The sequence below is a fragment of the Orussus abietinus genome, unplaced genomic scaffold (genome assembly GCF_000612105.2).
Source record: "Orussus abietinus isolate OABI.00-Male unplaced genomic scaffold, Oabi_2.0 scaffold13, whole genome shotgun sequence".
NCBI classification, from domain to species: Eukaryota; Metazoa; Arthropoda; class Insecta; order Hymenoptera; family Orussidae; genus Orussus; species Orussus abietinus.
In genome coordinates, this window is record NW_019394887.1 from 1,953,564 (window position 1) to 1,976,164 (window position 22,601).

The window sequence follows — 22,601 nt, forward strand, 5'->3', positions numbered from 1 at the left end:
CCAATCAGGAAGAGCTGATTGGCTGCAGAAGACGTACGACGGAAGTTTCCCTGCAGCCAATCAGAACCTCTTATTCGCGTAACATTACTTTATTACTGTAGCACTAATGAAATATCGGTCCAAAAAAGGTCCCCTCATACTTTCGTAATTTTCACATTTTCACTCGGAATATAAAAAATCGAGTGAATAAGATCAAATTAAATGAGTGCAAGAAGCGAGTACTCTTACTAAAGATGCAAAATTAACCCTGAGATCTCTAAACGGTATTTTACCAATGTTTATATTAGAGTCAAATAGAATTGTACACGAGTTATACAACTTACGAATAAATGGATTATTACGAAATCAATTATTATTGAACATGTACAGAATACAATTCTTAATTTGAGGATAATTTGCAACATTGTGTAAAATATCACCATCTCTTGTAATTTATTTTAACGTTAAAAATTACAAGCGGTGATGAACATGCGTTTCTTTCAATGGAACAAATTAGAGACCTGTGGTATAACCAATACTTTCATGAATATTAGAGCCTGCTTAAACATTTCAGCTACATAGTTGTTTTTTAATTTTTTACTGTGGTTACAATGGATGACGTACTGAAAAACTGCTAGTTAGGTTCAAAATACCAAATCAAAATTGATCCAGAATTCAATGGAATGATCTCGAACTATTAGTTATCTGTAGCACGTAAGATGTCTCAGTTAAACTTAATCGATAATATTTGTATACAATAGTAAAGAAAGAAAAGGAATAGATATCACAAAATAATTGTGGATCTAATATTTTATCATTTCCATTAATAATATGTACAAATTGCTGAAAGGTTATGTTACTAACACATAGAGGACAGTGAGAATAAATCCTCGAGACTTCGACATCGGGAAGAGGACTTACAATCTAAGAAGTAACAGGAGACATCAGATCCATGCCCCTACATTCCAGGGCAATTTTTACCCCTAAAGCAAAAAGGCCGATACTTTTAACCACCGACCTGTAAAGTTGAAAACGAAATACATGAAATATAGTAGATTAATCTATCCTCCAAGTCAAAGTTGTACCGTTACAGCAAACTTAAATAAACGTACCATCTGAAGGGATCGTAGTAGAGTCTTCGGATAAAAAGCTGAATATCCGTCATGATTGATTAAATAATGACTAATTCTCCGATGGAAGTAAGATCTATATCGACAACTTGGTTGAGATCAGAGAAAATTTGTCCGTACCTTCGACCCTGTATAAAATGCAAGATCTGTGTACAAAGTAAAGCAGTGAATTATGCAATTAGAAGTACTTAGTGATATCACTGGCGGAGAGAAATCAATAATTGAGACATACCAGTGCGAGTAGTTATATCCCAAAGAGTAGAAATCGATCCGCACATATGTACGTATTTAAAAAGGAAACATGCGGTCTACTCGAGCGTGCCTTCGGACTTTATCGACTTTATACGGACAACGTCTCCATCGTACTCTAAATCTGGGATTTGTAAACCAGACCGTCTTATCGCATTACCAGAGATAAGCAGAAAGATGTTTTACGCTATTGTTTGAAAGGGAAGCACGGGCCCCTAGCGCCCTCTACCCCCTTTACACCTTTGTAAAAATTGGAACTACTTTCAAAGGGGCGAAATCTCCGTGATCGGTAAAACAGGGTAAACGTGGATGCCGCGTCGTAATCTCAATCATCCACGTATAACAACTTTATTTGGTATTCGCAGTCTTCTTTCCCAACTTACGTTGACCCTGATACTAAAAACGAAAAGGCGATAATTCATTGCATCGACACTGTGTTGTATTTGAAACCTGCAGGCGGGTTTTTCTTTACCGATAGAGAACATTTCGCCCCTTTGAAAGCAGTTCCACGGCGCTAAGTGTAACTGGTTTACACGTGGTTTAAACCTGCTGTAAACCATTTAAACTCCGGTTAACTAGAGTCGCGGTCCGCGACTCTAGTCGGGTCTGATCGACGCGACCCTTATTCATGGTTTTTAACAGCTTTTAATTCACATAAAAATGAAGAAACGAATTTTCAATAACTTAATTCTAGCCAGTGCCATTCGCATCTTTCTTATGCGCTCCAATTATCAAAGTATTATTAGTGAACGGGTGGAAGTATCAACAGCATTAAACTCCTGGAAAAGAGGTTAGTCCTGCATTTCTCATCATTTTCAATGATACTTACTTCGTTTCTGGTTTTAGTAACAGAAGGAGTATACCTGCGTAATCAAGGTATCGACCCCTACAGTGGCGATGTTTTCCACGAGACTCCTATCGGCCTGGCCATATTTGCATCGTTGCAAATGCATTTATCAAATTGGGCACTATGCGTGCTGTTTATTTTAACCGACCTTGCAACGGCATTATTCCTTGCTGCGACGGCAAAATTATACATTCAGGAACTAGTAAGTGCATCATTCATGTAGTAAAGGTTATGCATTATATGACTTTCTTTTATAGATCGTTAAGGAAAAAGAAGAAAGGACACATTTTGTCAATGACACTAACGAGAAATCACAGACTTCCATGGGTGATATTAGTTCGACAGCTGTCATTTATATACCTGCAGCTTATTTATTCAATCCTTACGTTGTGTTGAATTGCGTCGGGTTCACCACCACTGTATTTACAAATTTTCTTTATTCCGCTGCCTTATATTTTATGATAAGACAATGGACAGTTGGTAGTTCCTTGGCTAATGCACTACTTACGTTGCAAGGTCTTTATCCGGTAAATCTCATGATTCCAACGATTATCTATTCCTCTAGGGGAAAAAATGGACACGATGTATTGTGGGTTATTGTAAAAACGATATTGATATATTGTATCATATCGATTGCATTACTGTCCATTTCGTATTATATAACGGGGAGCTGGTCTTTTCTTAGAAGTACCTTTGGTTTCATTTTAACAGTGCCAGACCTTAGGCCAAATATTGGTTTGTATTGGTACTTCTTTACGGAAATGTTCGAGCACTTTAGGTGGCTCTTTGTCGCTTCGTTCCAAATAAACGTTGGTACGCTGTACGTAGTACCTTTGGCACTGAGATTAAGAAGAGACCCTTTGCTTTTGGCTTTCTCATTTTTGGCAATTACGTCTATATTTAAGTCATATCCGTGCATAGGTGACGTGGGATTTTACATGTCTCTACTGCCACTGTGGAAACATTTATTTCGTTGTAAGTTAAACTTCATATTGAAGATATTTTAAACATTTTTGCTTGCAGTTTTATTTCAGCATACGATTTGTTTCAGACATGCAGCAAGGCTTCGTCATTGGCTGCTTCATACTCTTCTGTACAGTCTTTGCACCAACAGTTTGGCATCAGTGGATTTATTCTAGATCAGCGAATGCTAATTTTTATTTTGGTGTAACGTTAGCCTTTGCAATTGCACAAATATTTCTCTTAACGGACGTTCTGTTTACAAGCATAAAACGTGAATTCGTCACACGCCATGGTTTTGGCGATGAAATTAATGGAAACAAGGTGAAATTTCTTCTGGAATAAGTCACACGTGTCTGCCTCAGACCAAGGATAATGTACTGAAACCATCCTACGGTTCTATTAATATTAACTAAGCCAAATTCCAATTTAAAATAAACTTGTTACCTAAAGAAGTTCTCATAATGTCAGTAAAAACTTTCGATTCCAAACGACCACCTCTATCGACCTCCCTGGGTCGGAGCCCTGGCTGCCTGAACAGTGCCACTCGTTGGACGGATCTTATCCGAACGTGGAACGTGAAACGTGGAACGATCTTAACCGAAGTACTAACGTCTCATCTGGGTCTCACCCTGGGAAGGATGCGAAGAGAAAAAATCTAAGCTACTTAACCTCTATCGAAGTCACCGGTGGTGTGAAAAGTGAACCTATCGTGATTCACCGAAGACTTTAAAGCTACAACTTGTATCGTTGACATTAGGAACGAGGAGTTTTCAGTTGCAAGAGGTCAGGGTCCAGAAGAGAGTTGTCGTCAGCTTCCGGAGGCTTGCTCATGCCATTGACTATCAGCGGAGAGGCAGTTGCTGCATTGGTGTAAGGAGAAAATCCTGCCCACTCCATCCCTAAGTATATCGGAGGAGGACTTCCTAATGGTGGCTCCAGCAACAAGTGATCGGACTGCTGTTGTTGTTGTTGCTGGCTCTCTGAACATTCTGACTGTTGCAGGTGAGGACTCATGTGTGTCGATACTTTACACTGTTTTTCCTGTTTCCTCAATTTGGCTCTTCGGTTTTGAAACCATACCTGTTTAAAATATCTCTGATAATGAATTTGAATAGAACCTGTAGTAATCGTTTTGTTAAAGGTATCTTCAGCAGAGAAAGAGGTCTTGAAGGTGTCGAGATCATGTTTGAACTAATGCAGTACCTGTACTCGAGCTTCGGTCAACTGGATTCGCAGTGCCAGTTCTTCCCTGAAGAAGACGTCCGGGTAGTGGGTTTTCTGGAAGGCTCTCTCTAACTCCTCCAACTGGAAATTTGTGAAGGTTGTTCGATACCTCCTCTGCTTCCTTTTACCTACTCCGGAAGGCTGTCGGTCTTCGTTTCCAGGACTCGGAGAGAAGTCGTATGCTACAAGGTGAGTAGAATGTTTATAAATGTATAGGCTCAGGATTAGTTACGTGTACTTATTTTGGATATTGGATAACAGGCTTAATAAAAAAAAAAAAGTGATAAACTGTCTTAAAGGCATTTTGCAGTTTGCAAAAATGTGCGGTTTGAATGACAGGAATTTACTTTCCGCACAGAAGCCGTAAAAATCCCAGACTGTAGAAATGGGTATATACAAAAGATATCTAAGCTTAGTGTTAGTGTAATGTTTAATAGCGAGTGACATTCGTGCAAAGAAAAATGTACAGTTGAAATAACAGGAATTTATTTTTAGCACCGAAGCCATGAAAATCCCAAACTCGATAGCCGATACCATAATCACAAGACTCGAAGAGGGCCTCTCATTATCCGAAACAGGAGCCACGAGTTTACTCTCCTCTGACTTCATCCACCCTCACCGAATCAGCCTAATCGCGTTACACCATGCGACAGGTGAAACGGGTTCTCATAACTCCTAAACTGATTAGTCCGCCTAACTCCATTTAAGAAAGGGCTCGGCCAGAACGCTTAATGCATTTAGCAATAATTTAATTGAGCTGACTGCCCCAACTTGCGGGCTGCAGGCTAGAGGGAGAGAGATACACCTGTTAATTAGATCAAAGCGCCGTTCTTCACTTACTGAATTTCACAGGGAAGCAGACCGAGGAAGATTGCGAGCACATCAGACCGGCGAGGGCGTTCGTCTGAAGATCACCACCAGGATTGATCTCGTCCGAGGGACCAGAACCAACGATCTGCCCTCCGGAGACCAGAGGATCATTCGGAGGACCCACCAAGAACAATTGCCTCTCCGCATCGTTGGCACTCTCCTCTTCTTCCTTGAGGTCCATCTCGACCTCGCCTTCCTGGATCGTGGCAAACGATTTTAAAGCCTGTTACGAGAACTTATACGAGGGTAATTTAGTCGGGCCAGGGTCGAGTTTTAATTTTCTTCTGATTTTAGGCCTGTCGAAGGCTTCGAAGAGGGCACCGATGATGCTAATTCTGCCCAATGAGTGTTGGGGAGTCTTCGACACTGGAGCACCTTGCTCTACTGGCTGGTCGAGCTTCGTTTCTTTCCTCTCTTTATCGGTCTCTTTCGCTCTTAGACTTTTTTTTCACTTACACCTGTATGCCATAGGTGCGACTGAGTAGGGGATGGTAGCACCCGAGGACTCACTCTCCCTACCAGCCGAGGGAAGCCTCAAAAATGTATCGCTTCAACACCGCGAATCAATAATAGAACTGAGAGAACATTGGAGAGAGGTGTTCTTGCCTTTGTACGACGACAGACCAGGCTTTTGCGAACGAAAGAGCTGAGAAATCCCGAGGAACGATTTCTCAGATTTCGCGCCGCGGAAAAGCGCTTACGGTCTTCTGACCTTGAGCTGGAACTCCACGACGAAGAATCTCGTGTTCCACTTTACCTTTAATTCATTTCCTTGTCATATACTGTTCAACATTAAATATGAAATATTTATAAAACCTTTTTCCATGCACCGAATCATTTGAAACTTCAGCCATGATTATGGAGGCCCTAAAGAAGAACGTGTTGCTCGTGAAATTTAATTAAAATATCTCAATTAGGTTCGTTGAAACTTCTCTTAGAGCCTAAATAAAATGGAAAAGTTTCTATTCTTTAAAGTAGAAATTTGGAAAAAAGTCCTCTCGATAATAAGAATTATAATGCAACTTTATTGACGAAGCATTTTTACCGAAGAACACTAAATAGTTTTTAATGAAGCATCAAATGCTAAATGAAATTGGCATTTATGTAGAACCATCGGTGCGTTAATTCGCTTTAAATATTAATCAGATGCTGCAATATCAACAAACTATACGTTTGATAACATTTATTGCTAGGTGTCGTGTATCACAACATATAGATGTACAAATCGATGACATTGGTCCTTATAAAGAAAGATGCACTTTTTTGATATCGGTGTAAAACACTTACACCTTAGGGCACCTTATACATCGACAGCCCATCGATAACTTGTCGATAGAAAATGTCAATAACCGGGAATAATAAGAAATCTTATCACTAATAGTAGACTATATTAAAATCAGGTAATGTGTGTTCGATGCTCTATTCATTCAAAACGTGTGCGTTCACATAAATGCATTTTCAAAAAGCTTGTGTCCGATTTGTTTCCAAAGCACTGAAATAGTTCACATCGACACAAATAAAATGCTGCAAAGAATGTACTATGTAATGTAATATACTATTGTGTAATTAATTCTTCGATAAAAAGTGAATGAATGGGTTCTCTTAAGTGTTTTCATACCTAAGACTTCGGACAGCGACCACCAGATTAGTTCAGGTCACCAATTGCTCATTCTAATATCAAGAGACGTGGTAGCGGCTCAGTCTATCATAATTTCTCCTGATAATATTCCTTCGTTTGAAAACAAAAGTATTTGCAGTCCTACTAAACCAATACTATTTTTCCAGTAGGTGATTCGTGATGTTTGTGTGAAATATAAAATGTGCATGAAACAATGAACGTTTGTACAAATCTAACGTAGACGTAGTACGTAAGCATACCGAATGGTACAATATTAACCCGAAAATAAATTAAATAAACTCTTTACTGCAAGTATTCACATCACTCCTTCTTAAAAGTATACTTGGAGATCTTGATCCCGTTGATGACCAGTAACAGTCCACTCTTATTTTTAAATATAGAAAAGACGAACTCGACTTGTTGATATCAGAACATCACCGTCGAAGAACTTTGTCTCTACTACTACGTTACCGCTGCAAGATCAAATAAAGTATTAACAAAATTTGTATAAAAATAACATACTTAAAACAATAAGACTTACTTTATAACATGAGCTGGCATCATTTGGCTTTCAGGTGCTGCTTGTATCAGACTCTGCCATGTATTTGTACTGTTCGGAATAACAAGGCCAAATTCAAAGTGCCACTCTTCCAGGCAGCGTCCCTTGTAAAGGACCTTCTGCTCTAGTCGAAACTTTTCTATAGGTTCTTTCGAACTAAAATTTATCTCCCGGGACACTGCTCTGCAATTAAGAATCTCTTTTGGAACTCGAGCTTCGTGTTCCACGACCGGAAAGGACCTTAAACCATATTTAAAAATTTCATTACGAATTAATATTCAACCCATAAAATGTTTATGACTTTTTAATATACATACAAGTCTTTGGTACCCTGCCACATAATTTTACCACTGTCGGCATCCCTCAGATTTATCCAATTACTGTCGAAGAAATAGTTCAGGAGTGTTTCACAATATTAAATTTAATATCTGCATCCGATCGTGTCACTTTTTAAGTCCAGCTCAACAACAATTTAACTTGATGATAATAAATTATAACATACATTAAAAAAAGCGATGAGAACTTCGACGTTTAGCATTGAAATTTCAAACCACGTGTTTTTGATCTCACCGATTATAAAATATGTACAATTAATTTATACCCAAACAATATTCTCCGAAGCAGCGACATATAGCATCATTTTCACTATGATACGTCTGTGAAATGTCTAAAGAATTATACTCAAAGCTGTTAAGATCAAGCGACAGAGAATTCCAACTTACGCAATGTTTGAATAAAATTTTTTCATAAACAATAGAAAAAAACGGGCCACGTTCTAAATTTACATTAAACCATGACTTATATCCACACGATGTGAGATTCTACCCGCACGGATAGAACCCATTATGCATTGACTACAAATGGGATAAGTAATAAACAAACCATGTTTCACTATGTTGACACTGACAGTAAACCCTAACCTATAAGTACACAACAGCCGGGAGAAGAGTCTTGTAGAAGATATCTTGAAAAGGATACACCTGGAAACCGCTGAGAATTTTATCTTCTCGAGACAGCGAGACTGACTGAAAGGCCAACAATAAAATGTTTATACCCATGTCTATTATCCTGAAAAATATCGATCTGTCTTACCAAGTTTTGGAATTCGTCCATGGAAACAGGTGACGAAGAAGCCATTTCGAACTTGCGTTTAACTGAGCAACCGACGCACGTCGTACGGACAAGTCTTGAATCTCTAACAAACTTCCTTAGTGGGAGTCAATCACTGATATTAATTGACATAATTTGATATAATTACCTTCTACTTGTCCTCGCTTGACGCTACGTCAGAGGAAACCAGAGTCCCACTGAGCGCGTTGGATGTCACAAAGAGTGCGCCACGTCAACGCGTCGAGGATGGACAACCAATCAGAATCACGCTCGCATCATCCTGACGCATTGCCTACGCTGTCTTGTCCGCCATATTTGATATGCTCCAGGTTTTCTACGTTCTACGTAAACTACTTGATTTACGTAATATACGTGAAAAACGTCGAAAATCGTGAAATCACCCAACCCTGGGCGTTTATTACGTATTTTTGACGAGCGCGCTCACTTCTCGCACTTTCATCTCACGTGTGTTTATTCGCCGAATTACGTATTAGCGTAATTACGTTAGCCGGCCGCACCAACCACCGATTACTATTAAAAATGGATAAAAATGAGAAACTGAAAATCGTCAAAGACGCTATCAAGTCTTACCCGAATTTTCCTAAAGATGGAGTATTATTCCGGTAAAATTTAAGTCTATACTTGTCAATGTTGATTTGCAATTGAAAATTATTTTTTATGTACAATGTAAAGTTATGCCGATTAACGTTTATTTACACGTTACAATTACCCGTATCAATTGAAATCATGCAAATGCTTGATTTTAATTGATACGGTGTAATGTTTAAATAATTGATATGAAATGTATTGTTTCCAGAGATATATTTAGCGTCTTCCAAGATGTAGAAGCAACGCGAGCGATGAAAGATTTATTGATCGAACACGTTGCATCGCTAAACATAGATTTTGTGGTAGGGCTTGACTCTAGAGGCTTCTTAATCGGACCGTTGATTTGCTTAGAAATAGGCAAACCATTCATCCCCATAAGGAAGAAAGGAAAGCTGCCAGGCAATGTTTATCAGCAATCATTTATGTCGGAGTACGGAGAGGTTAGAGAAACGTTGATAAACCTTCTTGCTTATCGCTTTCTTCTTTGTAAGCGAATGAAAATTAGTACAATGAAGATATTTAATCTATTTATTCCAGGCTTAGTAGATTATAAATTTACCACTTGTTTTGTCATATGTCCAGGGTGTACTTGAAATTCAAAAAGAACCAAAACTCAAAGGAAAACGAGTTCTTCTTGTGGACGATTTACTTGCTACAGGAGGTGTGTAAATCGCAAACTAATTTTTAGGACATGCTATCTATGGAATGTTTTATTTAACTACATTCTGCAACTAGGAGGGAATTGGTTATTATTTTAAAGTCAATCCTTTGTATTAACAAACATCATTATCCTCATTAAAATTGGGGTTTTAAGCGTATCTTAAAAGTTTAAATTCTTTTTGTAATTTAAAATGTGCATTTGAAGAATGTAATCTCGTTCCTATTGCAGGCACTTTAGCGACAGCAGTAAAATTAGTGAAATCTTTAGAAGCAGACATCGTGGAGTGTTTTGTACTAATAGAATTGCTTTCATTGAATGGTCGTTCAAGATTTAATGCTCCGGTTCATGCTCTTATTCAATATGATTAAATATTAACTGGATCAAGGTTTTAAGAATTTCAAGACCATTACACAAAATTCTGAAAAACCTTAATTTTTGTATATAACATTTCGTAAACGATACACACTTGTACATGCGTGAGTACCTGATAAGCAAAATAAAATGAAAGAAATACGAAAGTTTTATTTTTGTATTTGTAGCGTTAATAAAGTTTTGCTTCCATGGTAAATAAATGACTACTTATTTAACCAGACAAAGCACTAGTTACGATGCATACAATTCTGATTAATTTTTCTCATCACAATTTTTTCACTTATCAAAATTTCTTAACGTGTTTCACTTTATCTTAACAAAGATAGGTCAATCTTTGATTATCCTTGACCAATTTATTATTTTTGTACTAACAGTTACTTAATTCTTGTTCATCAGTCTTGTTACATTAATCTGACTTAAACATTGCAATGTTTATATAATAATTATATTGTTTCGAGCTAAAGGATCTTCAAGTTTGAAATATCCTGGATGGGCGAGGTCCTGTACCATGAAGTAAATGTTGTACTTCGCTTTCTAGCTGATTGACTTCGTTTCTCAGTTTTTCATAATTTGTAGCAGATCTTTCTCTATTTGTAGATCGACTTTCACCTCTAATTTCTTCCGTACCACTTTCGACTCCAGAAGATGTTGGGCTCTCCTCGTCTTCTCCTTCAAATTCTCCTTCGGAGTATTTTCTTATTCCAGTTCTAATCTCTTCCAATGAACGTTCCTTATCTCTTATCATTTGTGAGTAACTCCTGCGAACAGCTGAACAAAAATCTTCGATGATATAACTTTTACAATTAAGCAAGTAATAATATAGTATCAAATAAGAGTATAAGGAGGTTATTTAAGCAAGAATAAGTAACAATATAAGTTAAAGTTAATAGTATAAATAATTTAAGCAAGAAATGGTATAAAGAAAGTATTTATATCTTCCGAATGATTGATCGATGACATTATTGCAGTCATTATTATATGATTGTATATATTTTACCTAGATAAAAAATAATCGTGATAAATATAAAATTAAGTTAATTACCGTCCAATCTGGTTTGATGGACTTCTTTTAGAAATTTGTCAGCCTCTGCTCGTAACCTTTTCTCTTCTGCAAGCTTCGCAGCAGCACGTTTTTCTTCTCGTAGATGCTTCTCTTCTTCCTTGAGTTTCTCGAGACTTTCCAAATGATATTCCTCCGCCATAAGTTTTGGATACTGTTGTATCAAAAATGGTGGATACGGACCCTTAGATGGTAACGAACAGAACTTCTTCCTTAAAATAAAGACAGTCAAGATTCATTTTAATTTAAAGCAATGGCCATAGGACGATTGAAAACAATTATACTCTGTAACAATAAAAAATAATTAATAAAATTAGAAAAGTACTGTCACTGCGTATACCAGGAGTACAATTTGTTACGGAACTTCATGGCATGGAAATACTTAAACCGCAATGATTACCTTAAAAGAAATGTTTATCCTTAAATTATCTAACGATTAAACATGCATTAAAAATGTACATCTTGGCTAGAGAAAGTATTTTAGGCTTTTTTCATCCTTACTCAAGGTATCGATCAGGATGAATTCTGAATGATGTATCTCGATCCAATCGCTTGGCCACTTGTAAAAGATTCTTAACCCTGACATGACCATAACTAGAGTAGAATTTTTTCAGGTCCTCTGCAGAGTGCAAATGATGAATAATTGTTTCCCTTGCGCAAATATTGTAGGCTACGGCGCACATTAAAAATAGTGAAGGTTTCTGGTACGAAAGCAGATGATCCCACAGAACAAGCCAATCATCTCCATTGAGAACTTCACTGAACATGGACTGTAAAAGTGGCCATGCATATTCCGTAGAAGTCACTTTACGTTCACAGAAGACATTCAACAATTTGGGGTCCGCTTCGAGGAGTACATTTTCCAAAATCCCAAGGATGTTCAACGGCGGAAGTGGATGATACTCAAACCACTTCTGACAGTAGTTCATCAGAATAGTCAGAACAGCTTCAAAAGCCAATAATGGATTTTTCTGTAAAACAATTTACGTAAAAAATAAAATCCATTAAAAAGTATGTGCAATCGGCACTGAACGTTTAACGCCGAAGTTCGGCATTTCAATTTTATAAATATTTATTTCTCAATTAAAAGAATTTATCGTAAACCTATATTTGACATAATTAAGGTATGGTTAATTTTCTATAGCCTGGAATTTTTTTCAGATTTCTCTTTTCGTAAGAGTTTTCTTGACTGCTATGCGAAGCCAAGGAAACTAGTTATAAATATGAACTGTGGGTAAATACCTGAAAGACTACGAGGAATGGAAAAACAAGCTTAGGCAAATATACAGTCTGTGAAAGACGAGGGCACCAATTGACCAAGCACTCGACAGTCGTAGTCAGTAGGCTGGCTTTAGTCCGATCTGCCAAAGGATAGTCCTTCAAGAGTTCCGAAGAAGAGCTTTGCAATGAAGGTTCGTTTGCCAATTTTGCAAAGGCACTTCTATTTTCTGGTAGAGCCAAAATAGTGGTCCATATCAGTGCTCGATGTTTACTCGGATACTCTCCAAATTCTTGCAGAATCGGAAGCAATCTTGTAAGCTTCAGCTCCTCCTTCATCTCGCGATGCACACAGCGAAGGTGGTCCTTTGCGCTATGGGTGTCCAGTCTAGGTTTGCTAGAGACTTTAATCTTTTCAACGGCTGCAGATTCCTCTAATAATATTCCTTCGAGGCTCATGATTATTAGGCAGCCATTGTTATTAACATAACCCAGATATCGGCCACTCTGAGAGACTTTGAACTTTAAGACGCCTTCGACTGGTGTTCTTGGATTAGGATCGAGAGAACACATTGCGAGATTCAACATATGTAAGGCACAATTTGAAGACAGAACTGCGATTATTTTGTTTGCACCACCATCAAGGGGTGTCGAAACTGGAACCAGTCGTTTTATTCCCACAAAATTGTTTGGTAGCTCGAATCGTTTTATGAGAGTCCAATCATGGGTGCTAAGTATTAGTACTTTGCTCTGAAATCCTCCCAAAGCCAATGCTCTTCCATCTCTAGTGAAGGCAAAATCTTTGATATTGCGCAGACCCATCGGCCTAATGTGAATCTTTGAATCTACATCCAGTCGAGGAAAGTTCCATGCTTGAATGACATCGTTGCGATATAGTGCTACCACATGTCCAAGATTTGAGAATCCTGTCTTTAGAACTGCCGATGTCTTTGAATTCAAGCGAAGTTGATGCGCCTTGCAGCAGGAAGGAAGATGCCATATTATTGCGTCATGGTTCGACGACGTCAGACAATACGATTCATAAAAGGAAGCATTCGATGGAGGGACTTGGTGGCCCGAAAGGATGCAGCAACGTTCCTCCACATGTTTTAATTTTGTGACCTTGATGTCAGAATTACTGAGTCCGATAAGTACTTCGCTCTTGTCCTTTGGCGAGAACTCTATGAACGTCGCTGGCCCCACCAGTCCCAGTATTTTGTAGCGAGGAGGATCATGATTTATCTCGACACAATACAGGTTACCTTTCAAATCTACAGCTAACAAAGTCTCATCCTCATAATCAAACGCCAATTGCATGAAACTTGTCTCACTCTGAAAAGGCACTCCGCCGCTTGCTCTAACCCTAAAAGTATCATTACCTAATTTCTCAATACTCCGCCATTTATCTCCGTTCATATTGAGATATGCTATCTGTACAAATTTCTGAAGAAATTGTTCGATCGCGCCCTTAAATCACTGGGACACATTCTGCAGGAACATACAATGAGATACCTGATTTTCAATTCGTTTTGAGGTTATCCCTATCTCCACTGACAGCCGGTTGCCAGGGACGCTTAAAAATGGCGGCAACAATCGAAACTCGCCGGCAACTTACAACGACCAATCAGAGCTCAGCTCTAGAGGAAATGCCTACTTAGCAGCAGCGGGTAATTCAAATTCGAAGAAATTACACAACACAACGAAACCTCGGTTAAATCATTGCTGCACATTTTACAAGAGTATACAATTAAGGAATTGTCAGCGGCTGGAATACACAATAAGCTGGAACGCTCGCCAGTTATAAAGCTCTACGTCAAGGAGAAGTGAAACGCCCCTCTAATAGATCAATCAATATAATTAGACACGGCTGTCAAGATAAATACCAACGTCGGCAACGTAGGTATTTAGAAGAATCATTTTTACCGACGTCTATGAAATATCTCCTATTTCACTCCTGGGTAGCAAAATGCAATTGATTCCAACCGAGCACGTCTCAGGCAACCAGGAACTTCGTATTGACGTCTTTTATTCGTTATTTATATACAGAACAATGCGCTTAGGAAAATTACAAGAGGTATTAACTAGGACAGCCTGATGACTATGCTCTTTACACACCGTGACCAACCGGCAACGGATCGCGCGAACAATCGATGCGCCTCTCAAAGTTTATTTCTAATTCCGCAAGTTAATCTCTAATTTCCCAAGTTATCTTTTAATCCTCTCAACAATAAACGTTTAGTTCCGCGGACCTTTATAAAGCTTATTGCAACGGTGGAACCACATTTTATAAATTAGCGTTACGTTTCGAGCCTCTTGGCACTCCATCTCCTGCACTAGCCATCATTCTTTTCCCTTCTTTCGTTAAATTTCTCTGTTATTCGCATTTATCTCCTTCCATATTCCAGCGGAAGAGCGACCTCTCCTCATTAATCCCTACTTTTTATCCGTCTATGAAACATTGAACTCCATAATGTCCGACATCCTTTATATCCATATATGTATATACACGGTATATATTTACCCCATCGTTGCCTCGTCACGGAGATGCGGAAATAAAAAAATATCGTACACTGGAAATATATCGTAAGACTGCCTCCTCGAAAGGCTCTCAACCAAGGAGACCCGCGACCTCCTCGTCGGCTTTGGGATTACCGGAGGATTCCTCGATTTCTCTCCTTATTTTCCACCTCCTCCTATATTCTCTCCTTTGGTTCATCGACACCGGGCGAAGAAATACGTCCCCTCCTTAAACACAACCACTTCTTCGTTCCTACGTTAACTTTTATCTGAAAGCTTCCGAAGCTCTCTCATGCTCGGTTCCACTAACCTCGGTTAAAAATCTAATCCACGGTTACGAGTTGGACGTCCCACCACATTTAGCTTCAGTTAATCGAACATCAATATAAAAGCTGCACAAATATTAGGAAAACATGGATTATCTTGATATCATGTATTAACATCGCCTGACGAAACGGATAAAACCGATCTCTTAATCTTATTTACAATTTCTCACGTTCCACCACATTTTAACGGCAGGTTAATTCCTATTAACCGCCGTTTAGATCAACCAGTGAAATTAGATCGTTTAGCTTAAGTTAATCAAACTTCAATCTAAAAGCTGAACAAACGCGAGGAAAACATGCATTATCTTGATTATGTATTAACATCTTGTGGGGAAACGGATGAAAACCATTTCTTAATCTTATTTACAATTTCTTAGTGATCGAAGTACGCTTGGAAATATTTCATGTTAATTCTTAACCCAAGGAACTTTATTCCTTGAGGCTAGCACATGTTAAATAACTTCTTGCAGGAAGCTAGGAGGATTTCTTCTCGCGACAAGGACACATCTATCTTGCTTTCTAGTCGACCGGATAATCAGCCAATTACTGACAATTCAATTTACTTAGAATGGTGTATACGATTAGTTAATCACTCCCTAAATAAATGTGGTGGAACTATGAAGTAGTAAAAGAAGATATAACGCCTTTCGGTTCCACAGAAAGTAGCCTTAGAATCGGGACCCATGATTTCAGATGTTTTCTGATCAACGATGCGAGCACCACTTGCGGAAAACGAGGGAACTACACGACCACAAGATGTCCTATCGCCGTAATTTACCTAAAATGCTTTTAATCTTGCAATTAAGATACGCTAAGCAAAACGATAATCTATATGATAATTAGATAAGATACTAATAATCAATATGATATACAGACTGTAATGATTTTAACGTGATAAAGACTAACAGACGATAACTTTTAATTGCAAAATTTCATCGAGGTGGCGCTTTCGGCCTTGGATAAACAAAAAAAAAAAAAAAAGAAAAACTGAACACCTTGAACCCCTACAGTGGGGACGATTTCAATAAATGTCGTTAGATCTCCTTATACTACTCCATGGGTGGAACATTTAAGCTTTTAATCCCTGATTAATTTAGACGTTAACTTTAACCATACGGTTAGGTAATCAAGGATTTAACCGAGGTTGGTGAAACCGGGCATCAGGCTCGGATTATCTTTGATCTTTCGCCTGCGTCTTCGATATCCGAAAATCCCCCGATTGCTCGAGCCTTCTACCCCACCATGTTTCGCGTCGACCTTGTCACCCCGATTTTTGATTATCTTCATTCGAGTACCAAAAATTTACAATAAATACTGGGTTCACTTAATCCGAGCTCAAAATGGCATCCTATTCCTCAAGCCAGGAGAGTTCTTAGAGTCCCTGCTTCCTTTTCAAGGCATCCGAAAGCTCAATTGTTCATAAAACTTTCCTACGAACTGGGTGTCTCAAATCGTTTCATATTTTAAATCGTGAATATGGAGACCCTAAGGTAGGTCCTGAAACTCGCGAAGTTACATTTTTTGTAAACTATTTTTATAATACCTATAAACAAATTTGAAAAGAATTGAAATTTCACGAGTTTCAGGACTTTCCTTATAGTCTCCCTATTCACGCTGTAAAGTTTCCAACTATTCGGTAAACCGAATGGAGAGAAATGTTTTATAAACCAAACCTCTTTGGCGCCCTTTTGACATCACCTTAAACTTGAGAAGTCTTTGAATGGTCAGCCATTTCGAGTCTGCGGAACAGCTCGAGCGATCCCCTTCCAAGAGCTAGGCCCAATTTGAACCGTCGACATGAGCTTTCCAAATAGCCCAGGATTTTTTCAAACATTCGAACGTCCGGGATCTCTCCCCTATGTTATCGGTTTTTCAGATAGTCTAACAATTTAAGGACTCGCCAGGACGGCTCTCGGGTGACTCCCTGGTTCACCGTTTTCCGTTCTCGACGGTTATTCTTGAAAATCCTCCAAAACTCGGCTTGAACAGTCCTTCAGCTTGTGGACTGTCGTCGAAACTCGCCCGGGATTTGCACTCTTGGCCTGGATCACCAGAGTTGCCTCTCGAACCGCCGAATCGTCGGATGAACAACGGAAATATTAGAGGGGAACGAAGAGGTGCTTGCACAGGTGCGGCGGATTTCTGGCAGGATTAAATGACGTTCGGTTGGTCCGGGAACAGCGAGGTGAAGAACGACCTGAAGAAGGTCCACGTGAAGGCCAGGGGACCTGGCCTCTCCTCCTCGTTGTCGTTGTTCCCGTTTGTCCTCGCCTCCGCCTGCATGCCTGCAGGTGCGGCCTGCTGCTGTTGAGGCATCACCTGTGCCTCGTTCTGTAACACTTGATTGTTGTTCTCCACTCGGCCGTTATTGTCCAGCAAGATCGGCTGTACCCGGAAGAAACCACCCTGGTACCTGCAAAACATCCTTGATTAGCTAGCCGCTACAAGAAATCCTCCATAATCACATGCTGAACTTCCCAACGATTCGGTGCATCTAGTTTGGAGAAGTTATATGATACTTTTACATATATATAAAATGACTCTTTCAGAACACTAAGAGATCCGATGTCTCCGAATGAAGACCTTGATAGTCTCAGAACAAATTTCCACACGTTACTTGGTATGAGTTATGATAATTTATATATCAAATGTATAGATAAAAACGTAAAAGATATCTCTCTTCGGAGGGAAGCATTTAGTTACGATCACCAATGTAACGTTACGTAAAGTTATGACTCGATCGAAGGATATTCTTATTAAATAGGTGGCATCGTAAAAACTTACAAGTAAATGGCGAAGCCAAGAAAGGTGACTATTAGAAATCTTAGAGGAGACGAGTAGAAGAAGACTATGCTGAAGAGAATAACGATTCTGGAGAGCACGTAGAAGAAGTCGAGCCAATCGCGGTGTAGCCCTATAACTAGATCGTCTCCTCCAAGATTGTTGTTTATCGGATTAGCTTCAACTGCATCTTGAGCTGCTAATCGAGGCTGTTGTTCATTGTCAACGTTGTTGTTATTCAACGGAGTGACACGACCTGCTTCGGTAGGATTGGCATTGGTTGGTTGGATGTAAGGTACGCTGCCCTGCAGCTGAATTCCTTGCGCAGTCATACTGTAGAAATAAATTAAACGTCAGTAATCCTACCAGTCATTTGATCCATACATCTGAAACTGATTAATCAGTGATTGTTACTTTGTATTAATAACCCAGATAGACAAGTGATATAAAATTGGAGTTTTACTTCTATTTCACTATAATTATACTAACGTCGATTAAATTTCTTGACGTGTTTCACTTCAGCTTAACGCCAATCTTTGACACTATGACTTGATATAGATTTATTTCTCAGTTAAGAGACGTAATCTAACGATCAACGAAAATAACTGACGAGTGACAATTACTTCAGAATGACAATAAAATACTAACTACTGCATGTACTGCGTTAGGTAACGTGTATAGGCTTCTTGCATCCAAGCTATTTGTTGACCATTAAGTTGCCCATAAAATTGCGGTGACATTGAAGGAGACGATTCTGTTCCACTGGAGTTTACAGCATGACTTTGAAATCTCTCCTGCCTTGTGTCGTTAGCAACAGTCTCGGAGGCACTCATTTTTAAGCTTGGTGAACTGTCTTCGTTTCTCAACCTTTCCGTACAAGAGTTGTGGGATGCACAGATTAAATGCATGGTGAATGACTGCTCCTCCGTTGTGTCATACTGACGAAGAACATCTTTCAAGCACGTTGTATCGTTTAATAATTGGCCAGAGTAGATCAATTTTTGATCGGAAATTTTCTGTAGAGAAACACATAATAATTACCATATAAACTCATCGTTTATCATGATATTAATGTTTTCAGTATCGAGGAATACAAAAGTTCAGCTAGATAAAGGACAATGAAGTCGATTGGCACCCAAAAGGTTTAGTATTATCTAACAGTTTAATTGACATCATTGATAACGATAAAGTTGTAGGATAATAAATTATAGCTTAAGAAAATGTTAACTAAAATCGTTTAAAAATCATACGAATTTACTATAATCTAGTTATTCAATTTGAATCAAATCATTCCATTTCAATAACAACGCACTATTTGACTATCACATTAAACTATCAAACGCTTTCATCATTCGTATACATCGAGCACATGCTATAATGATATAATCGACCCGCATGATTTGTAATTCTTATTGCTTTGGCACCTACTATGTCATCGTCCAATATGAAAGAAAAATATTCTATACCATTGCACATTATCACTGGCTTGAATCTAATTACGTGATTATCCTGCTTCTTAGATAAATTAAACTATCTTAGAGTGCATTTCCCCTTGGAGTCGGAAGGTACTAATCGAGTTTACGATAAATCTCTCATTATTTGAAAACAAAGCATCAAATTTTAATCAGTGAAAATTGTAATAACATTACAGAGAACCTAATAGGCAATCTAATATACCATGACATCATCCAGAGTGCATGTAAACTATTTTGGAGTGCATTTCCCCTCCGAGTCAGAAGGTACTAATCAGGTTTACGATAAATCTCTACTCCAAGTGTAAGAAAATTGCGTCATAATCCATGCTGGAATAATTCTGGAAGGTCAAGGTCCAGCCTATAGGAAGTAACGATTGGCTTACTGGTCTGCTCGGGTAGACCTCGGAAAGGTAATCCTTAAGTCTGGCCACGGTCCAGGCAGCATCGCACTTGACCACTTGGTCTTCGATCTGCTGATTAGGTGCCTTCACGATTAACCTCACGACCGCTCCCTCCATTTCGCGGGTTGACTTCCTTATTACGTTGAGCTGCCAGTTCAGGAACAAATCGAAGCAGACGAGTGCACCCCTCGAAATGCGTCCCCCAAGACACGAGACAAGACGCGTTAATTCGCGTTGGCGAGCGGATTTCCCGATACGGAAATGCGCTCCTCGTCTAACCTCCACTTGGGATCTTCCAGAATCGACGACGTTCTATTTATTTTCCGAAGCTTCGCTACGTCGAACGTAGGAGCCTTTCGAGGAGGACTTCTATATACATACTTTGATAAGACTAGGTATATATATAGATATATTATATTATGTATTCATGTGGGTAGACGTCACCGAAAGAGCGTGTATGGTCTTCAGCGTAGGTTGACCCAGCGAAATGCGGCGCTCTGATTGGTCGACGCATCCGCGAAGTCGTCGCTGATTGGCTGTTGGGATAGCTCAGCCAATCAGCATCGTCGATTCTTTTGGACCGACTGCTCCGAGTTACAAATTCGAACGTGCCGCGGGAATCGAGTATTTGGCAGCATCTGATTGGTCCGCGTGTACGGAAGCTCGTTCTTTATTGATAGTGATAGAGAGAAATAGGATAAGAGAGCCGTAATCAGGGTTGGGTAATTTCGCATTTTTCGAGGCTTTTGACGTATGTTATGTAAACCATGGAGTTTAGTGTAAAAAATCGTAGAAAACCAGTAAATTACGTTTCCAATATGGCATATATTACATTACGTATTACATCTATCCAACACTGGCCGTAATTCAAAGTTCGCGGGAATGAATTTTAATGCGATAGAAGTGCCACTACTCGTGAATTTGATGATTTATTTTCAAACTAATCTTTTCTCCAAGCCTAATAGACTTCTGGGTTTAAGTTTGAAATCTATGCAACTGACGATGGCAACGCCGCGGTGCGGCAAGCCGGCCAATCTAATGCGATAATAATGCAACTTGTAGGTTAAACCCAGGATTATTTTCGTATATTTTACCTGCATTGCAAAATGAATAGAACTTTAAACCCGGTAATTGTAATGAGAGGACTGATAACTGTTTTGGTGGAAAGTAAACGTTCCGCAGGACACAGCAAGTGGTCGAACATTAGACACATTAAAGCTGAAAAAGATATGGAAAGGCACTTCCTCTTCACTAAATTAGCAAAGCAAATGAAGATTGCAATTTTAGGCACGTCAACAATTCCTTCTATTAATTCATTTTTACCTGTATTCATAAGTATTGAAGTACCGATATTTATTTTAAACCATCGCTTTAGAATTAATGTTACTACATGTAATAGCTTTACGATATGACGGATCTTATTTTGATTTGAACAACTTATTTGTAAAGGTTTTTAATGTTTCCTTCAGAGGGCAAGAGTAATAAGCCGGTGGAAAATACTAAGCTTGCTAATGTTGTCGAACGGGCAAAAAAGTCAAATATGCCGATTACACGAATAGACTCAATTCTTAGAGACCCGGTGAAAAAAGAAGTGTCAAAGACGTATGTAATTGACGTTCAAGGACCTGCCAGTTCCCGTTTTGTTGTATCATTTGAAACGGACCAATTTGCACACAGCAAAGTGGAATTAAGAACCATAGCTAACAAATTAGGGCAAGTACAAATTACTTGTAACCTTGATTGAAAAGCTGTGTATTGCTTTTTGTACCCCGTCAATTTAAAAACATTGACACCAGTTTCAAGGGGCTGATTTTTGCAAACTGCAACTCGCAGGTTTTCCGTTGGAGATTCTTCGGCACTGCGTCATTTTATATGTAGAGGTGTAATTCTGACAGAAGTAAAAGGCGATTTAGGTGCAGCAGAAGAAATTGCAATAAATGCTGGAATCGATGACGTGCAACAAATTGAAAGGGACGGAGAGAAACTCTTTCAGGTAGTATTAAATTATGGTTTGGATCGCCATACGATTATACTGGTTTTAATATTTTCTTTTTCAGTTTATATGCCAACCTGAATTAATTAAAAAATTTGTAAATATACTTGAGAAAAGTTACAATATTGTCGAAGCAGAGGAGGAGTACATACCTCAAACTTACATTAATCTAAGCGAGGAGAATTTAGAAATAGTTCATAAATTCTATGAAAAGCTACAAACGATGAAAACTATTACTAAAGTGTTTGATAATATAGCATAGTAGCAAAGGTATTGTCTCTCACCTGCACGTACTCGAAAATGTTCCCATGTACTGAATACTAGAACATCGATATCTACACGCAAGTCTTACAAAGAAGTTGAGATCATACTAAAACATGCATCTGCATCAGAATCAGGTAATTTTAATAAACTATTGAATATACATCCTAATTCATAGCAGTCCCATCTTTTACAAGAAAGTTAATATTAATGTGAGCAAAGAACTGTATTAAAGAAACACGTTGTTACTTATCTTTGATTCATATTGATTGTTTCTCCTATGATCCTACTTGTCCCATGGAATGATTATATTATCAATAAATTCCAAAGTAATATTTATGAAATACTTTGTACATTTATTACACACATTCTGGACTT

General features: G+C 38.6%; 7 protein-coding genes and 2 long non-coding RNA genes across 12 annotated transcripts; 4 read left to right on the forward strand and 5 right to left on the reverse strand.

Moving 5' to 3' along the window:
- Positions 1-763: 763 nt before the first annotated feature.
- Positions 764-1,491, reverse strand: LOC105696755. The gene is made up of 3 exons (XR_001103741.2): positions 1,342-1,491; positions 1,092-1,255; positions 764-997 (listed from the first exon to the last, which is right to left on the reverse strand). It is a non-coding gene; the product is annotated as an uncharacterized LOC105696755 (long non-coding RNA).
- A 449-nt stretch (positions 1,492-1,940) lies between these two features.
- LOC105697812 (phosphatidylinositol glycan anchor biosynthesis class U protein) lies at positions 1,941-3,620 on the forward strand. 2 transcript variants are annotated; one of them, XM_012421485.2, is made up of 4 exons: positions 1,941-2,148; positions 2,205-2,407; positions 2,463-3,180; positions 3,257-3,620. In XM_012421485.2, the coding sequence occupies exons 1-4, from the start codon at positions 2,019-2,021 to the stop codon at positions 3,508-3,510; spliced, it is 1,305 nt and encodes a 434-aa protein (XP_012276908.1). In that variant the 5' UTR covers positions 1,941-2,018; the 3' UTR covers positions 3,511-3,620. The 2 variants fall into 2 exon arrangements, with proteins under 2 accessions (XP_012276908.1, XP_012276913.1); XM_012421490.2 differs by having other exon boundaries at positions 2,211-2,407.
- Positions 3,621-3,760: 140 nt separating this feature from the next.
- On the reverse strand, positions 3,761-6,322 carry LOC105697824 (homeobox protein ARX-like). Its single transcript, XM_012421503.2, has 3 exons — positions 5,233-6,322; positions 4,372-4,574; positions 3,761-4,248 (listed from the first exon to the last, which is right to left on the reverse strand). Exons 1-3 carry the CDS (start codon positions 5,441-5,443, stop codon positions 3,922-3,924), a joined length of 741 nt encoding a protein of 246 aa, XP_012276926.1. The 5' UTR covers positions 5,444-6,322; the 3' UTR covers positions 3,761-3,921.
- On the forward strand, positions 4,480-5,367 carry LOC105697845. Its single transcript, XR_001103886.1, has 3 exons — positions 4,480-4,581; positions 4,888-5,045; positions 5,245-5,367. It is a non-coding gene; the product is annotated as an uncharacterized LOC105697845 (long non-coding RNA).
- Positions 6,323-6,430: 108 nt separating the features above from the next.
- LOC105697835 (retinal rod rhodopsin-sensitive cGMP 3',5'-cyclic phosphodiesterase subunit delta) lies at positions 6,431-8,740 on the reverse strand. Of its 2 annotated transcripts, XM_012421530.1 has the most exons (6): positions 8,698-8,740; positions 8,532-8,634; positions 8,418-8,464; positions 7,757-7,819; positions 7,422-7,679; positions 6,431-7,353 (listed from the first exon to the last, which is right to left on the reverse strand). In XM_012421530.1, the coding sequence occupies exons 2-6, from the start codon at positions 8,574-8,576 to the stop codon at positions 7,272-7,274; spliced, it is 495 nt and encodes a 164-aa protein (XP_012276953.1). In that variant the 5' UTR covers positions 8,577-8,634; positions 8,698-8,740; the 3' UTR covers positions 6,431-7,271. The 2 variants fall into 2 exon arrangements, with proteins under 2 accessions (XP_012276953.1, XP_023289202.1); XM_023433434.1 differs by having other exon boundaries at positions 7,422-7,622; positions 8,532-8,703.
- A 211-nt stretch (positions 8,741-8,951) lies between these two features.
- LOC105697830 (adenine phosphoribosyltransferase) lies at positions 8,952-10,387 on the forward strand. The gene is made up of 4 exons (XM_012421516.2): positions 8,952-9,172; positions 9,367-9,598; positions 9,741-9,819; positions 10,048-10,387. Exons 1-4 carry the CDS (start codon positions 9,090-9,092, stop codon positions 10,185-10,187), a joined length of 534 nt encoding a protein of 177 aa, XP_012276939.1. The 5' UTR covers positions 8,952-9,089; the 3' UTR covers positions 10,188-10,387.
- Positions 10,388-10,529: 142 nt separating this feature from the next.
- On the reverse strand, positions 10,530-16,802 carry LOC105697808 (TBC1 domain family member 31). The gene is made up of 4 exons (XM_012421474.2): positions 12,494-16,802; positions 11,753-12,222; positions 11,234-11,463; positions 10,530-10,959 (listed from the first exon to the last, which is right to left on the reverse strand). Exons 1-4 carry the CDS (start codon positions 13,883-13,885, stop codon positions 10,661-10,663), a joined length of 2,391 nt encoding a protein of 796 aa, XP_012276897.1. The 5' UTR covers positions 13,886-16,802; the 3' UTR covers positions 10,530-10,660.
- A 60-nt stretch (positions 16,803-16,862) lies between these two features.
- Positions 16,863-20,289, reverse strand: LOC105698347 (homocysteine-responsive endoplasmic reticulum-resident ubiquitin-like domain member 2 protein). 2 transcript variants are annotated; one of them, XM_012422530.2, is made up of 4 exons: positions 19,952-20,289; positions 18,742-19,109; positions 18,097-18,426; positions 16,863-17,725 (listed from the first exon to the last, which is right to left on the reverse strand). In XM_012422530.2, the coding sequence occupies exons 1-4, from the start codon at positions 20,084-20,086 to the stop codon at positions 17,464-17,466; spliced, it is 1,095 nt and encodes a 364-aa protein (XP_012277953.1). In that variant the 5' UTR covers positions 20,087-20,289; the 3' UTR covers positions 16,863-17,463. The 2 variants fall into 2 exon arrangements, with proteins under 2 accessions (XP_012277953.1, XP_023289173.1); XM_023433405.1 differs by lacking the exon at positions 19,952-20,289 and adding an exon at positions 19,771-19,868.
- On the forward strand, positions 20,281-22,475 carry LOC105698354 (translational activator of cytochrome c oxidase 1). Its single transcript, XM_012422541.1, has 5 exons — positions 20,281-20,364; positions 21,032-21,256; positions 21,439-21,682; positions 21,803-21,962; positions 22,027-22,475. The coding sequence occupies exons 2-5, from the start codon at positions 21,076-21,078 to the stop codon at positions 22,222-22,224; spliced, it is 783 nt and encodes a 260-aa protein (XP_012277964.1). The 5' UTR covers positions 20,281-20,364; positions 21,032-21,075; the 3' UTR covers positions 22,225-22,475.
- Positions 22,476-22,601: the final 126 nt, after the last annotated feature.